Genomic DNA, 17,432 nt, shown 5'->3' on the forward strand with positions numbered 1-17,432 from the left:
GGGTGTCCCATATTATATTAGATCGTCAGTTAGTCTAAATTATGTTTTTTTTGGGACTAATAAGAAATTTTAAGAAGAATATATCATTTCGTAAAATTGAAGAATGCTTATATAATTTTTTTTTGCAGAAAATGTTAGATTTTTCGAGTATTATGTGTTTATTTTGGTGTTAAAGCTTGGAGATAGACTCATATGATATGGAACCATAAAGAATAGAATATATATTAGAGGGGAATTTAAAGAATCTCTCGGTGTGAATTTTTTCAGTCCCTTTCAGCCTGAAAGGGGGTTCAAAGTGTACAAATCATGTAAATATTCACAAATTATATGCAGTAGAGTACATTAATACAGTATGTTCCCTAGACTATTCATTTCAATTTCGAATTTTTTAAACTGTTAAATAAACTTTATAATGAATTAGGTGAATAACAAACATCATTTGATTTATAGTTATAACGGAAAATCATCATTTGTAAAGTGGAAGGCATAGAGTATATGTGAAATGATCATTGGTCAATTATGAAACCAGCCTATTTCATAATTTGGTTTTCTTTTAACAATAATTTTAGATTTTCTATAAAATGATATTCCAGGGCCCAACAGGTTATATAGCATAAATATGTGAAGTACACCTGCAGTATGGAAACAGTACAACAAAATGGCCGTTTTACACTTTTTTCTAGTAAATACCCCTCTAATATATATCCTATTCTGTATGTATGGAACGCTCTGTATGTTGATTTTCGAGCTACAGCTAAAACAGCATCAAATCCACATAAGGTTGAAAAAAGTCGTCTTCCTAATCCACATTTTAGAGTTCCCACTGTATAGTACCATTTTTTAAATTTAGACTGTACTACTTATTTCTTAGTTAATCTGTTTCTAGTTCTGAGGTCAAAACTTCTGATTCTCCGGATCAAACAGAAATCACATCCCGTCTAAAGGATTACGGTAATTCCTCTTGGATAGCCTAAGGTTGTAAACCAGTCGAGACGAATCCAGCACTTCAATTCTTAAGTTCCCATAGTTGATATCGAGATCAGTACGCTGTAGATAAGCGCTGCCTCAACAAAAGTTTCTATTTATGTACTCTTAGTTTATTTGTAATTAGTCTTATACTCATTACTACTCATTAGTTAGACGAAGGTCTCTAGAGCATTGCTTAATGAATGTTTTGTAATGATTTATCTAATTATATTTCCCCTTTATATATTACATGTTCACTTACATGTAAAGAAATAATAATGATAATAGTTATAATACTAATGATAATTATAACACATGAAGAACTACAATAAAAATAATAAGATGAAGAAAGAATACTAATAATAATAATAATAATAATAATAATAATAATAATAATAATAATAATAATAATAATAATAATAATAATAATAATAATAATAATAATAATAATAATAATAATAATAATAATAATAATAATAATAATAATAATAATAATAATAATAATAATAATAATAATAATAATAATAATAATAATAATAATAATAATAATAATAATAATAATAATAATAATAATAATAATAATAATAATAATAATAATAATAATAATAATAATAATAATAATAATAATAATAATAATAATAATAATAATAATAATAATAATAATAATAATAATAATAATAATAATAATAATAATAATAATAATAATAATAATAATAATAATAATAATAATAATAATAATAATAATAATAANTGAAGAATCGAGCTACTAAGTTGAATTTGAAGAATCGAGCTACTAAGTTGAATTTGAAGAATCGAGCTACTAAATTGAATTTGAAGAATCGAGCTATTAGAGATCAGGGTGCGAATTTATCTTATGCAAAATAAATTATACATTAATTCGAATAACTAGAGTTTAAAGTAATTTATGACATGTACACAACAAATATCAAAGCATATTAAAACATGCCTAATTAGTTTTACATGAATAGCAATTCGGTTTATAACACGTTGTATATTGTAATTTTCAAAAAGAGAATTTGTAGTCAATTTTTTAATATACTTAGAGAGTTGCTTCTTTTTAAGTCAAGAGGCAGGTTATTCCACATCTTAAGATGAGAGCTTGATGGTAAATACTGTAATGAGCACATTTTGAGAATGTCAAGTTGATAGTTAAGAAATTTTCAAAGTTTCCTAGCTTTTTAAAAATGTTTTCAAAAGATGCAGGAAGAAGTATGTGTATATTTATACATAAATATAGCTTGGTTAGAATCTTATACTTAAGGAAAAGAGGATCACTATGAGACGTGGCTTTTGAGTTATCAATTAATCGTATTGCTCGTTTCTGTGAAATGTGAATTTGTTTCATTTCTGAACATTTGTTCCTTCCCCAGACTGAAATTCCATATTCTATAAATGATCGAAATAAAGAGTTGTAAATGGTCAGTTTAATATTACTAGGAAGAATATTTTTTACACTTGACAAAGCAAAAACTGCACTGGATGCTTTGTTTTTAACCGCCTTAAGATGATAGTTCCAGTTAAGATTTTCGACTAAATGAACACCTACAAACTTAAAAGATTCATTTTTGCATCCAGTTCCTACTCTTTCTATATCTTTATTATCTATTTAAGTTTATTTTTGAAGAGAATATATTTCAGCTATGAAATGTCCATATATGAAATGTTTGAAATGTCCATATATGAAATATCCATGTATGAAATATCCATGTATGAAATGTCCATCTATGAAATATCCATCTATGAAATGTCCATATATGAAATATCCATGCATGAAATATCCATGTATGGAATGTCCATCTATGAAATATCCATCTATGAAATGTCCATCTATGAAATGTCCATCTATGAAATATCCATCTATGATTAGTCCATATATGAAATGTCCATCTATGAAATGTCCATCTATAAAATGTCCATCTATGAAATGTCCATCTATGAAATGTCCATCTATGAAATGTCCATCTATGAAATGTTCATCTATGAAATGTTCATCTATGAAATGTTCATCTATGAAATGTTCATCTATAAAATGTCCATAAATGAAATGTCCATAAATGAAATGTCCATAAATGAAATGTCCATAAATGAAATGTCCATAAATGAAATGTCCATCTATGAAATGTCCATCTATGACATGTCCATCTATGAAATATCCATCTATGAAATGTCCATCTATAAAATGTCCATCTATTAAATGTCTTTCTCTAAAACGTCCCACTACCCTATACCATGTTTGATGTTAATTTCAAACAAAAACTAAAAACAAATGTCTAGGGTTACACAAACATATTTAATAAGTTAGAATTATAAAACCAAAATAAAAACATAATCTATCTTTATTGAATGCTAGATTATATTTAATCATAAGATAATAGTTCACTAGATTATAAATTACTGAGGTTTATTTATACTTTTATTAAAAATCATGAATAAATAAAACCCCGGGAGATTATTTGATAAATAGATTTCTATCCTGTTGTGATTAATTATTAGTTTTTTTTTCGCTTTCACTGAAATTAGAGAATACTAATAATTAAGCAAAATGTTTAAAATTCAAAGACCCGAAGAGCAATCTCTTTAAAATAATTTATTTGTAATAGTTAATGACAATACAACAGCGCAGCACAAAACGTTGAGGTATATATTTTTTAATTAACCTTGTGCTTACTAAATATTAGAAAAAAATCTAAAACGACCTGCATGCCGAATTTAAAGAATTTGAGCGGCGGCTTAAAGTTAAGCCGCAGCTCAAATCATGGTTGGTTTCACTTAAAATTGTATTCAATGTTTCAAGATTTAAGCCGGCGCTCAATTGAAACCGGTTTTTGGGGGATTTAAGACGCGGCTCAAATTCATTGTATTCGGACACTGAAAACAGACTTACTAATGCATCGAATTATTCTGATATGCGTGTGCTTACAACCAAAAATATTGTTTAACGTTTGCAATGGTTAAAGGGACCGTACGTAGACGTAATTAAAGATACTCTTTGTTTAAAGTTCGATTTACAAAGGTACCCTTTACAACAAAGATTACAGTGCACAAGCGCAAAAAATGGAGATATCCTTGAAATTGAAGTTTTTGGGATTATCTGTGAGTTATTTCTAAATCAACCATTCTTATTTCTGTTCTTTAAAGTTCTGTTCATGGCTCAACAAGAGAAATATTTACAATTTTAGAAAATTAGCTTTTCAAGCGATTATTTTCATCGAGTTTTCTCACGATTAACATTTCGATCAGTATACAGGGTGTCCCAATAAACATGGTTAGTGTAAACTTTTTATCAGTGCTTTAAATGGGGAAACGGAGGTGTCAGAGATCGACTGTCAATTAAAATTTTGGCCGGCAAGTATATTTAGACTTACATTCATCAAAGGAATTTACAAGTCTTTTCCACAAACTTAGATTTTCTAATCCCTATGTCTTTGTCTTTGTAACTGGATGGTGTAAACCTTTGATATATATTTCAAACTTAGATTATTTGATCTAACATTTTTCATAGTTAGAAAATATATCTAAGGGATTCACAGATATATAGTGATTAGCCAATTAGAGTTTGTGGCAAAGACGCAATTTTTTTCTTGGATAAAATGGTTTGTTTGTAAACAATAGTAGTTCTAGTAGAACTACACATCAAACACTTTAGGAGTTTGAACAAACTTTAGTTTACAAGTTTTACGAAGAAATGTTTTGACTAATTTAAGTTTAAATTAAGTTGTAAAGTGGAGAAAATACTAGATAGTGATACACACTTTACACATAAGGACATGAATATCTGTCACAAACTTAATTAAATTTACTAATCCATATAGATTTGCAACCTGATGGTGTAAACTTATGAAATTTCAAACTTCGATGATTTGAAAACCAAAGTTTGTGCATGGCTTAAGCTCAGTTTCTTTTTTTCTTTCTCTTTCACAATTCCATTTTTAGGTTTATTTAAAGAGGGGGGGGGGTGTATCACGCAATAAGCCCGAAGGGGGAGGGGAAGCAATAATTTTTTATTTAACTTTATGTTGGTTCGCAGTGCTTTAAAGTGTTTGGACATACATTTCTTTGTATCATGAGTGTTCAAAATATTATTTGAAAACATATGATGAACAAATCATCAAACTAAAAAATTAAATAAGAATAAAATAATTTTAGAATTTTAGAATTATAAAATTGAATAGAGAGACAGGATTAGCTGCAACGGCTGAACCAGTTCAAGTGTTGCTAATATGATATAATTAATGCCCTTGTCAAAGTAAATTCACTTGGGACAAGTTGAAAATGAGAAAATTTTTAAACTTTTCATTACGTCGTGATAAAATAATTGTGTAATTCTATGAAACTGACCCAATCACCTCCTCCGATCTCAAATCACTCCTTGATTACCCCAGACACCCAACTAGTAAGTTACTCAATTAAACATTAAGCAATTGTATTCTTATCTATTATTAAACTAAAAATGTATTTTGTAGGTTTGAAATATATTTATATATTTGCAACGTGTGTTTAAGGTTTAGAAGAGCCTTCGAACCTTCCGTCCGTGATTTGTGTCAACAAAGGTACAATTGATGCAATGTTAGTAAGTGAAAAGATTTTAGAATACATTTAAATTGTCCATTCTCATCATAAAACACAAGGCATATGCATTTTTAAAGGAAGATTTTGACTAAAAATATGTCACGGCCCCTGCCCTGACTTCCTAAAATACACCCCCCCCTCTGTTTTTGATGACAACAGTTGCAAAAGCCCTAACGATAGCCAATTATTTTTTATTTAATACTTCGCTAAAAATATGTGTTTTTAAGTTCTAAAATGTTCATATCTAGGGCTAAAAAAATGTGCAAATGAGTTTGTGTGGGTGAATGCGTTGCGCCTATGTTGTCCCCAGCCCAGGGTACCCATGAGTTCCCGAAAAAAATTTCAGCCAATTTTGACTAGCCGATTGGCCAGGTATATATATACAAATATCCATATAAATATATTTATGAGCGAAGAGAATTATTATAGAGATAAATGATTAAATGGAAAAGAGTGTGAAGACATGATATTATTGGATGTGTCTCAATCTTGACAGATTGCATTGAGAAGAATAAAGGTAATTTACTTACTGTAGATACAGTAACTAGAAGAATTAAGGTAATTTACTTACTTTAGATACAGTTACTAGAAGAATGAAGGTGATTTACTTACTTTAGATACAGTTACTAGAAGAATAAAGGTAATTTACTTACTGTAGATACAGTAACTAGAAGAAGGAAGGTAATTTACTTACTTTAGATACAGTTACTAGAAGAATAAAGGTAATTTACTTACCATAGATACAGTAACTAGAAGAAGAAAGGTAATTTGCTTACCGTAGATATAGTTACTATAAAGAAAAATGGTAATTTACTTACCATAGATACAGTAACTAGAAAAAGAAAGGTAATTTGCTTACTGTAGATACAGTAACTAAAAGAAGAAAGTTTATTTACTTACCGTAGATACAGTAACTAAAAGAAGAAAGTTTATTTACTTACTGTAGATACAGTAACCAAAAGAAGAAAGTTTATTTATTTACCGTAGATGCAGTAACTAAAAGAAGAAAGGTAATTTACTTACCGTAGATACAGTAACTAAAAGAAGAAAGTTTAGTTATTTACCGTAGATACAGTAACTAGAAGAATAAAGGTAATTTACTTACCGTAGATACAGTAACTAGAAGAAGAAAGGTTGTCTCGACAAGGGAACATTTATTTACAGGCTGACACTCAAGAATAGATTTACCTGAACATAAATTCTATTTTATATCTTCATTCGTATTGAGCATTTTCTGATTTTATTTTTACAGTTTTTTTTTACTTTTTTTTCTTCTTTTCAAGCTTCCATATATTCTCAACATAAAATACCTTTATACCTGTATTCGTACACAGCATACCCCTTTATTCATACCCTTTAAACCCCTGTTTTCCTAGCCTATATACCCCTGTATTCCTAACTTATATACCCCTTTATTCCTACCCTGAATACCCCGTTTTTCATACCCTATATGTGTATCCCTGTTTTCCTACCCTATATATTCCTTTATTCATACCCTATATACCACTGTATTCCTACCCTATATACCCCTTTATTCCTACCCTATGTACCCCTGTATTTTTACCCTATATATTTCTGTATTCCTACCCTATACATTACCCTATATATCCCTGTATTCCTACCTTAAATACCACTGTATTCATAAACTATAAATCCCTGCATTCCTACCCTATGTATCCCTATTAATCAACCCTATATATCCCTGTATTCCTACCTTATATATCCCTGTATGCCTTACCTATATTCGCCTGTATTCCTACCCTGTAATCCCCTGTATTCCTTACCCTATATTTCCCTGTATTCATACCCTGTATATTCCTGTATTCCTACCCTAAATACCACTGTATTCATAAACTATAAATTCCTGCATTCCTACCCTATGTATCCCTATTAATCAACCCTATATATCCATGTATTCCTACCTTATATATCCCTGTATTCTTACCCTATATATCCCTGTATTATTACCCTATATACCCCTGTATTATTACCCTTTTTATCCCTGTATTCCTACCTTATATATATCGCTGTATTTTTACCTCATATACCATGTATTCCTACCCTATATACCCTTTTATTATTACCCTTTATACCCCTGTATTATTACCCCATATATCCCTGTATTCCTTCCCTATATATGTACCCCTTCATTCCTAGCCTATATATCCCTGTATTCCAAGGTAATATATTCCGAACTTGTAATTCCTCCTCTCTGTAAGCATATTGAGAATATTGTGCCAGAATAATGTTAACATACAGATGAGAGAACCTGGGTATTCATCCATCCAAACTGTTGATGAGCTCCTAAATTAGGTATCGGGTATTTACACTTAGATACAGGGCAAACCAAGATAATATCCGGTAGTCTAACATACCATGCCTGTTCAGCTTAAGTCTTTGAATTTGAAGGAAATGGAGGGATAGATGGGAATGGATGGTTGGAAGGGGGTGGAGGATATAATAATAATATTTATATCTTGTATTAATTTCCTTTCATTTTATTTGCTTTGTTTCAGATAATCTGTCTATCTTGCTTTATTGCTATATCTGGATAATTACATTAGAATAATAAAGAAAACAATAAAGAAACTCATTTTCTACTTATTTCATCGAAAATAAATACTTCACTGCAAACTAAGATGTCAAGCTAAAATCAAGCAGTATAGTGTCAATTAATCCTTTAAAACCGAAGCCAGGACCAAGCACGTTGAATTTTTAAGAAAAATTAATTTTTCAATTGATAGTCAATTAATTCATTCAGCTTTAGTTAACTTTACTTCTAAAAAAGCAACCTCTAGAGTTTGGCCCAGAAATTGTCTTAACCTAACCTAACCCCACATATCGAATATCATTTTATTATTTTTGTATAAATAAGGCTGCAGCGCTCGGCCCCCTAGCCTGTCCTAGCCACAGCGCTCGGCCCAGAAATTTTCTTAACCATGCCTTCCCCTACATATCGGATATCATTGTGTTTGTTTGAATAAATATGACCACATTTCTCGGCCCCATAGTCTGTCCTAGCCGCAGCACTCGACCCAGAAATCGTCTTAGCCTAACCTAACCAAATTGTGAGGTTACCAAATTGTTGGTTACCAGATTGTTAAGTTACCAACTTATTAGTTACCAAAAATCCGCCCATCGGGGAGGTACCAACCTAAGGGTATTAGAATAGCAGATCTAACTAAGAAGGGGGGGGGGAAGGTACCCACCTAAGGGTATTAGAATAGCAGATCTAATTAGGTCCACAACTGCTTGATGAACCAGTAACCCTTGACTCCATCTAAATAAAAACAGTTTTTCACACAGCATAATACTTTTATACTTTTAAATTTGACAACGTAATTGCAGAACTATAGGGATACCCATGAAATTGTGGAATAGTAAGACGAGATTGAAGCAACCTTGTGAAATAAGTCTGTGTTCCATGGGGAAATTGATGCGTTTAAGGGACCGTTCACTCATTTGGGTAATTTCATGGTAAGCGAAACAGCCTTAAGCTGTTAATTGGTAGTTAGTCTTACTTTTCAAAGATAACTGTGGCCGGAGAAAAAGCGGATTTATATTTCAGAATTCCAGCACAAAGGTTTAGTACCTTTGCCTTGATCACTAAATTAGACGTTTTTTAGAAACAGCCAATGAATATTTAAAATTATCATTTTTTAATGCCATCATACGTTAGCCATTATGTACTAAAGTATGAAAACTTTTGATATTTGAGTGAGCAAGAAATTTTTAGACTTTTTAAAATGTGTATACTTAAAGACTACGTTCACTACAGCAATCAATTAATCATTACGCAATTTTTGTTCGTAGATTCAACTCCGAGTTTGATATAAATAAAATATACTATCTCACCTGCATTAATGAATTTGTGAATAATCCAAAATAGTACATTTTATTAAATTAACATTGAATAAATTGCGAACCCTGTTTCCTGTATTAATATTATTTCTATCAAATTCTAGAATTTCATAAAGATTGAATCACAGAATCACAGAACATTTGCAAAATTGTAATGAAAAAATTCTGTTATTCAATATTTACAAAATTTTAGAATTTGATAAAAAATAAGACATACACACATTTTTGCTTTTCTGAACTTTAAATTTGAAGAGAGAAAAAAAATTCGCGGAACTTTTTTTGGGCAAAAGAAAAATAAATTCCAAAAATATTAGAAAAATGAAACAAAAATTGCACAAAAAAATACAATTTTGCACCAGACGCCGCTAATCACACTTTTTTTTTTACTCACCCTGTAGTTTTAAAAAAGCTCGTTAGAAATAAAAAACTTAAATAGAAAGATCGTCTTCATTGTATTGATAGAAACGCCGACCAGTGTGTTCTTTTCAGAAGTTTTCCTGAATTTTATTTTAACACTAGTCTAAGAAGTTATTTTACTTTAGTTTTCAAGTTTGTTCAACTTGATACTCTCATTAAACTAGTATTTAATCTACAGGGAATAAAATAACTTTGCCCATAGGAATATACCTGGAACTCACATAATTTGTTTACATATGAAGTGTACTGCTGATTCTGGGGGAAAAGTAAACAATGCTCAGCTGAGTTTTGTTTCTATTCCTTCATGAAACTGAGTACATCAAATCAAACTTTTTTTTTAAAGCTATGGGACTTGTCCACCCTAAACTAACTATAGGTTTAGATGCCTTCAGTTTATTCAATTTGAATTCGATCATTAAATTTACAGACTTGTTGTTTTATAGTTTTTTTTATTTTCGACACTCCACCAACAAAATAGTATTTAAGAGAAAAAGTATAGAAGAGAAAAATTATATAAGAGACAAATTATATAAGAGAAAAAGTATATAAGAGAAAAATTATTTAAGAGAAAAAGTATATAAGAGAAAAATTATATAAGAGAAAAATTATTTAAGAGAAAAAGTATATTAGAGAAAAATTATATAAGAGAAAAAGTATAAAAGAGAAAAATTATATTAGAGAAAAATTATATAACAGAAAAAGTATATATCAGAAAAGTATATAAGAGAAAAAGTATATAACAGAAAAAGCTAAAGCACCAAACTGTTACATCTGCGTTCTAAAAGTTTCCAGTTTTTAGCTTGGCATCCCCAACTTAGGGGGTTATATTTTCTTGGGGGGGGGGGTCGTCTTAGTTTTTCCTTCTTTTTAATAAGAAGTTATGCAGACACCCTTGGTATATTTTTATTCCTTTGGGACTTGGTCTTCCGGGATTTCAACTTCATATATTTAGAATCATGAAAGTCAAAAGTGTTTTTTTTAAACCTTCTCTGTCCACCCCCTACCCCTCTTCCCCTCCCTTTTCATGCGTCCAAAACATCTCTAGCAAGAATATTAAATTTTCCGTGACGTAATTGTATTCTAAGAAAAGTTTAAAAGAAGTTTCATATAATCATCTTTTTTAAATAAAAGAGCTAGGTATTTAATAATAACGATACAACTGTATAAAGGTGTTTATTTTTCAAGCTTTCTTATAAACAAAATAATAGAAAAAATTACAATATTTAAAAAAAAAGTGTTGTGAGTATGTAATTCATCTAAATACATTTTACATTTTAATAAGTTCAGGAATGCCGCAAATTAGTTCATAAAACAAGACCGTAAAGAGCAAATAGGTTGTCAAGTTGACAACAATGTAATCTTATGTGTATTTGATGTTATAAAAGAAGGAAGACGACAATAATGTAATCTAATGTGTATTTGATGTTATAAAAGCAAGGAAGACGACAATAATGTAATCTAATGTGTATTTGATGTTATAAAAGCAAGGAAGACGATAATAATGTAATCTTATGTGTATTTGATGTTATAAAAGCAAGGAAGACGACAATAATGTAATCTAATGTGTATTTGATGTTATAAAAGCAAGGAAGACGATAATAATGTAATCTTATGTGTATTTGATGTTATAAAAGCAAGGAAGACGATAATAATGTGTATGTCATGTTATAAAAACAAATTGTATTACCTGTACCTTGAAAATCGAAAATTTAAATGGGTCTGTTTATATGCACAATGCACAATTGTTGTGTTTCATGTCCATTGGCCTTTTTAAATTCATAACTTGAGTTTAACAGTCGTCTTCCTATTTTATAGTTTTATGGGGCCAATTGCTGCACATTGTTTAATAAATCATTAGTTTTATTAGTTTTCAATATATATAATAATAGAAAAGAAACCGAATCTTGGTTACAATAATTGAATAGGAATTTTTATCATTTTATCATTCTTTAAATGCAAAAACATTTCTCTCTAAATCCCAGTTAAATTCTTTCAAATACATGAATTCAATTATAGAATAATAAAAACACAAAATGCAAATACAAATATAAAAACTTGTATTTTTGAAAGGGGTAGATTTTTATTATTCCATATCTTAGACAAAAAAATGGCTTGGCTTGAAATTAAACAGTTATGAACAATGTCATCAATGGTATGGTTTTAATTTGTTTTAAAATTTTTTTTCGAATGTAGGTACTATGTAGTTGTACCAAAAAATAATCAAAAAAAAAGGTTTTGATGTATTTCATTCTTTAATATTTCAGTTTTACTTTAAGTCTCATGTAATTTTGTTTATGGAGTTAGGCTAAAAAATTTGCACGAATTTATTATAAAATAATTTTAAGATAAACATAAATATGTGCATTTAAAACATAAATTTTTAATAAATCTGATAGTTTTCATTTAGTTCTAGATTGGTTTAATAATGAAATACTAATTAATTTCTATCAATCAAATAATAATTCTACTCTACACAATACAAATACATTTTTGTTTTCACAAATCGATGTTTGGTAGATAGGGGGGTAGGAAGGTAGGTATGCAGGTATGTAGGTATGTAGGAAGGTAGGTATGCAGGTATGTAGGTATGTAGGTAGGTAGGTATGTAGCTAGGTATGTATGTATGTAGTTATGTATGTATGTAGGTATGTAGGAAGGTAGGTATGTAGGTATGTAGGTATGTAGGTATGTAGGTAGTTAGGAAGGTAGGTATGCAGGTATGTAGGTATGTAGGTATGTAGGTATGTAGGTAGTTAGGAAGGTAGGTATGCAGGTATGTAGGTAGGTATGTAGGTATGTAGGTGTGTAGGTATGTAGGTATGTAGGTATGTAGGTATGTAGGTATGTAGGTATGTAGGTATGTAGGAAGGTAGGTAGGTAGGTAGAAAGTAAATACACTACTCCATAAACTGCTCTCGAACCCGTATCTATCCAGGTACAATTCATTTTCACTTAGCTAACAATGTCTACACGGACACAAACATGTAACTATCAATACCTCAACAACTATACTCCAGCTTCTCTAGCCCGCTTGGCACTCACACATGAAGCCGAATGAGTCCCAATTCTCAGGTTTTAGGTCATCAGACCGTATCGACTATTATACCGTTTACCGGCAATCAATTTCAAGAAGTATCTGAGTTATTCACGAATTAGTTACTTATGATCACATTCACTCTGGTCTGAACTTAAAAATAGAATCTTGTGAAGTTGTGGAACTTTGTAAAATTAAAAACTGGAATGCTTGAATGCAAAACCAACCAAAAAACTTTCGCCGTTTATCTGTGCTTGATCGTAAATTACGATGATTTTAGCTATTTTTATCTATAAAAAGTGGACCCACTGAATTTAGAATCTTAAAACTAATCTTGAAACGTTCCCTGGGATCACCAGAATTTCCCAACAAAAATTAAGGCAAATCGGAGAAAAATGTGTATTATTAAACTCTACCATGAAATACTACCTTACCAATTCAGGATATTTTGGGGTAAATTTTTTATATTTGGGGGCATTCTTTTCAGTTTGGGGCAAATTTGTGGGGGAAAAATCTTAAATCTATATTCAGGGGAAAATCAAATTTTTGAGGGCAATTTTCAGGTAGGGGAAATCTTAAATCTTTGTTTTGGGTAATTTTGTGTATAGGAAATCTTTTTTATTTATTTGGGGGGAAAATTTTTTATTTACGGCATTTTCAAAATATTTGACGGAGTTTTTTATAAAAGGGTAATATTTTTTGGTTGGGAGTAATTACCTCAAAGTTAGGTGTATTTATAAAACATTTGGGGATAAAAATAAATAGGTGCAAATTATGTATGTTCGGTGGCATTCTAAAAAAAGTGGACAACTTTAAGCCTGGTGGGGCAATAAGAATAAGAATGTGTGAGAATAATTTAAAAAATCAAATTTGGGGCCATTTTTCTAATAAAGGGGGCAAAAAGAAAAAGAATCTGAGCTTATATTGAAAAATGTTAAAGTGGAATTAGAGTTTGCTTTAATAGTTGGGGGACATGAATGAGAGTAAGTTTTAAAAAAATTAAAGAAAATTAGTTATATTTGGAGCTATATGGACCCCTGTTAAGCACTTTTTGCCCCCTCCCTAATGGGGGGCCTTCCCCCATACCCCCCCTAGTTGAGCGCCTGCTCATCATAACTTGGCCATGATAGATCCCGGGACGATTCATCGCAGGACGATAGATCGAGGGATGCTAGATTGCGGGACGATAAATCGCTGGACGATAGACCCCGGAACGATAGAGATCGACGGCGGCGGCGGATTGCAGGTTTCTATTTTAAAACCTGTATACTTATTTTTTCAGGTTAAAAAAATCCTTTAAGTGTGACTTTATACATACTATTCCATTCATAAACATTTCTTTAAACTGAAGCCAATAAATGACACTGTAAACTCTGTTTCATTTCAATTATATGCTAATGGAAAATTGAAACAATGGTGCTAGGAAAGTTGAAATAAGGGTGCACAACCGTTATAGCATATTGCATAGATATGATATATGCTAACGGAAAGTTGAAACAAGGGTGCTATGATATATGCTAACAGAAAGTTGAAACAAGGGTGCTAGGATATATGCTAACGGAAAGTTGAAACAAGGGTGCTATGATATATGCTAACGGAAAGTTGAAACAAGGGAGCTATGATATATGCTAACGGAAAGTTGAAACAAGAGTGCTATGATTTATGCTAACTGAAAGTTGAAACAAGGGAGCTATGATATATGCTAACGGAAAGTTGAAACACGGGAGCTAGGTGCTATAATATATGCTAACGGAAAGTTGAAACAAGGGAGCTAGGATATATGCTAACGGAAAGTTGAAACAAGGGTGCTTAGGATATATGCTAACGGAAAGTTGAAACAAGGGTGCTATAATATATGCTAACTGAAAGTTGAAACAAGGAAGCTAGGATATATGCTAACGGAAAGTTGAAACAAGAGTGCTATAATATATGCTAACGGAAAGTTGAAACAAGGGTGCTATAATAAATGCTAACTGAAAGTTGAAACAAGGGAGCTATGATATATGCTAACGGAAAATTGAAACAATGGTGCTATGATATATGCTAACGGAAAGTTAACACAAGGGTGCTATAATATATGCTAACGGAAAGTTGAAACAAGGGTGATATAATATATGCTAACGGAAAGTTGAAACAAGGGTGATATAATATATGCTAACGGAAAGTTGAAACAAGGGAGCTAGGATATATGCTAACGGAAAGTTGAAACAAGGGTGCTATGATATATGCTAACTGAAAGTTGAAACAAAGGTGATATAATATATGCTAACGGAAGGTTGAAACAAGGGAGCTAGGATATATGCTAACAGAAAGTTGAAACAAGGGAGCTATGATATATGCTAACGGAAAGTTGAAACAAGGGTGATATAATATGCTAACGGAATTTGAAACAAGGGTGAAGATATCAAACACAAATAGATCACACTCTAATTTTTAAAGAAAATAAGGTAGGATATTCTATATGTTGGACAAAAAAAACGATGGATCACTGAAATACTAGAATTTTGTATTTTGTATATCAAGTCAAGGAGTTTTAGTTTACCGCTAGCTCTTATGCACAAAAGTTCGGAACCCATGTTTTCAATGTTTTAGAAAATTGAACAGATTTGTTTTTACCTTCTATTTGGTGGTTTTACCAGTAGAACCAGACAAAGAAGAAGATTAGCAGATATACCTGGATTCAAACAACTTTCTTCTAAACTTATAGCTCCTACCCCCCATCTAGCTCCTTCCCCCCCCCTCTATATTTTCTTATGTTTTGGAACCTGCACAGTGCTGTATGCTTATAGGGTACAGAATGGATTAATTACATATATGTTTCCCAACCAAAACAACTTTTAAATTATCATTTTGACATTTTGGTTAATCATTTTCATATGTTAAATAATACAATAGGGTTAATCATTCAATTAACCAAAAATGGGTTCAATTCAAGCTAAACCTTTGCTATTCGTTGAAATCAAAACTTTAATTTTTGATAATTTACATAGTAAAGAGGAATGGACTGATTAATATTAGCTGAGCTGAAAACTTTAGAATGAAATATCCAGATATCCGATGGATTAGCTTCTCTGGAGTTTAAATTCATGTGGAGAACAAGCAATATTTAAACTGGATATTAAGAAAAAGAGTGGTTTAAGCCATTAAGTGGATGACGCCCATTCTAAAGTTTTCAGCTCTGATCAATTATTAATTGATCAGCGATCAATTAGTAGGAGAGAAATTATTATTCGATCTACTAGGAGGGAATTGATCAGTTAGTAGGAAGGAGCTGATTAATTGAAAAAATAGTAGGAGGGAACTGATTAATTGATCTAAAAGTAGGATGGGATTGATTAATTGATCTACTAATAGAAAGGAGCTGAATAATTGATTAAATAGTAGAAGAGAACTGATTAATTGATCTAATAGTAGGATGGAATTGATTAATTGATCTACTAATAGAAAGGAGCTGATTAATTGATTAAATAGAAGAAAAGAACTGATTTATTGGTGAGGACATGTTTATTTATCAGCCAGTAGTAAAATATGTTTAAACTATTATCTCTTTGGACTTTCATCAAGTTAAGGTATTTCTTCATAAGAACATTAATCATATAACGTTCTACCATGGGTACCATGGGTACCCATGCGTTCTACACAACTACACAAAGCTCAACACTCCCCCCCCCTTTCCCCTTAAGGTGTTGAAGTATTAGATTCTGTTAATCCAGGTCCTCGTATACCTCCAGGTACAGCCATACTAAATACCTAGAGTAATGTCGTCTATGTATTTCAAATTCCTTTGACCATAAATTTATTATGAATAAGATCAAAATATATGATGAATATAAAACTAATTATTATTCTGTAGTGTATAGTTAACCTTTCAACCTTAAACAGGTTTCAAACTTATTAAAGATATTGCAGACTTTTGAACAATTTTGTTGTTATTTAATAAATTTGAATCTGGACAAATTTACTAATATATCCATCAATTTTGATTGTGTAGAAATGGCAGACAACATTTTAAAGATTACGGTGTAGATTGTTTAACTGGGATATTACTAATATTGTTGTAAAAATAATAAACCCCATGTTAAGGTGAAGTGAGCAGCAGCTTGTGATAGAATTAAAAAACTGCAGAATGCAGACACTGCTGGGCTTTTGGAGAACTTTGAAGATTTTTATGTGATTCTAAACCTGAAAGTATCCTATTTATTACTTAAAATATTTGAAATATTAATGTTTTAGAAAAAAAGTTAATCGGTATAAACATCGGATACTCCTCTAACCTTAATGGTCTGAAAAACATTTTACAAAACTTTAATGACATAGCGTAAAATTGAGCATTTTTAATTTGAACATATTTTTGGAAATGCAAAAATTGAACTTCTAAAAACTGTGCAGACGGTGAGTGATATCGAGAATTGATCAAGGATTGAACTGAACAAGTATCAAGGATTCAACTAAACAAGGATCATGGATTGATCAAGGATACTACTGATCAAGGATTAAACTGAACAAGGATCAAGGATTGGAAAAGGATCACCAGAAGATCGAGGATTGAAACTATAATCTTCGA

The 17,432-nt window shown here is 30.8% G+C and overlaps 1 protein-coding gene across 1 annotated transcript in view; it reads right to left on the bottom strand.

The window, feature by feature from the left end:
- LOC111709516 (uncharacterized) overlaps positions 1-16,498 on the bottom strand; it is a 40,356-nt gene extending 23,858 nt beyond the window's left edge. The window contains exons 1-4 of the mRNA XM_023483201.1: positions 16,477-16,498; positions 15,485-15,542; positions 8,766-8,836; positions 6,662-6,744 (exon numbers count right to left, since the gene is read on the bottom strand). Coding sequence (XP_023338969.1) covers positions 6,662-6,744; positions 8,766-8,836; positions 15,485-15,542; positions 16,477-16,498 — 234 coding nt within the window. The remainder of the gene's footprint in view (positions 1-6,661; positions 6,745-8,765; positions 8,837-15,484; positions 15,543-16,476) is intronic.
- Between the last annotated feature and the right edge of the window lie 934 nt (positions 16,499-17,432).

The sequence above is a fragment of the Eurytemora carolleeae genome, unplaced genomic scaffold, assembly GCF_000591075.1.
Source record: "Eurytemora carolleeae unplaced genomic scaffold, Eaff_2.0 scaffold717, whole genome shotgun sequence".
Taxonomy (NCBI): domain Eukaryota; kingdom Metazoa; phylum Arthropoda; class Copepoda; order Calanoida; family Temoridae; genus Eurytemora; species Eurytemora carolleeae.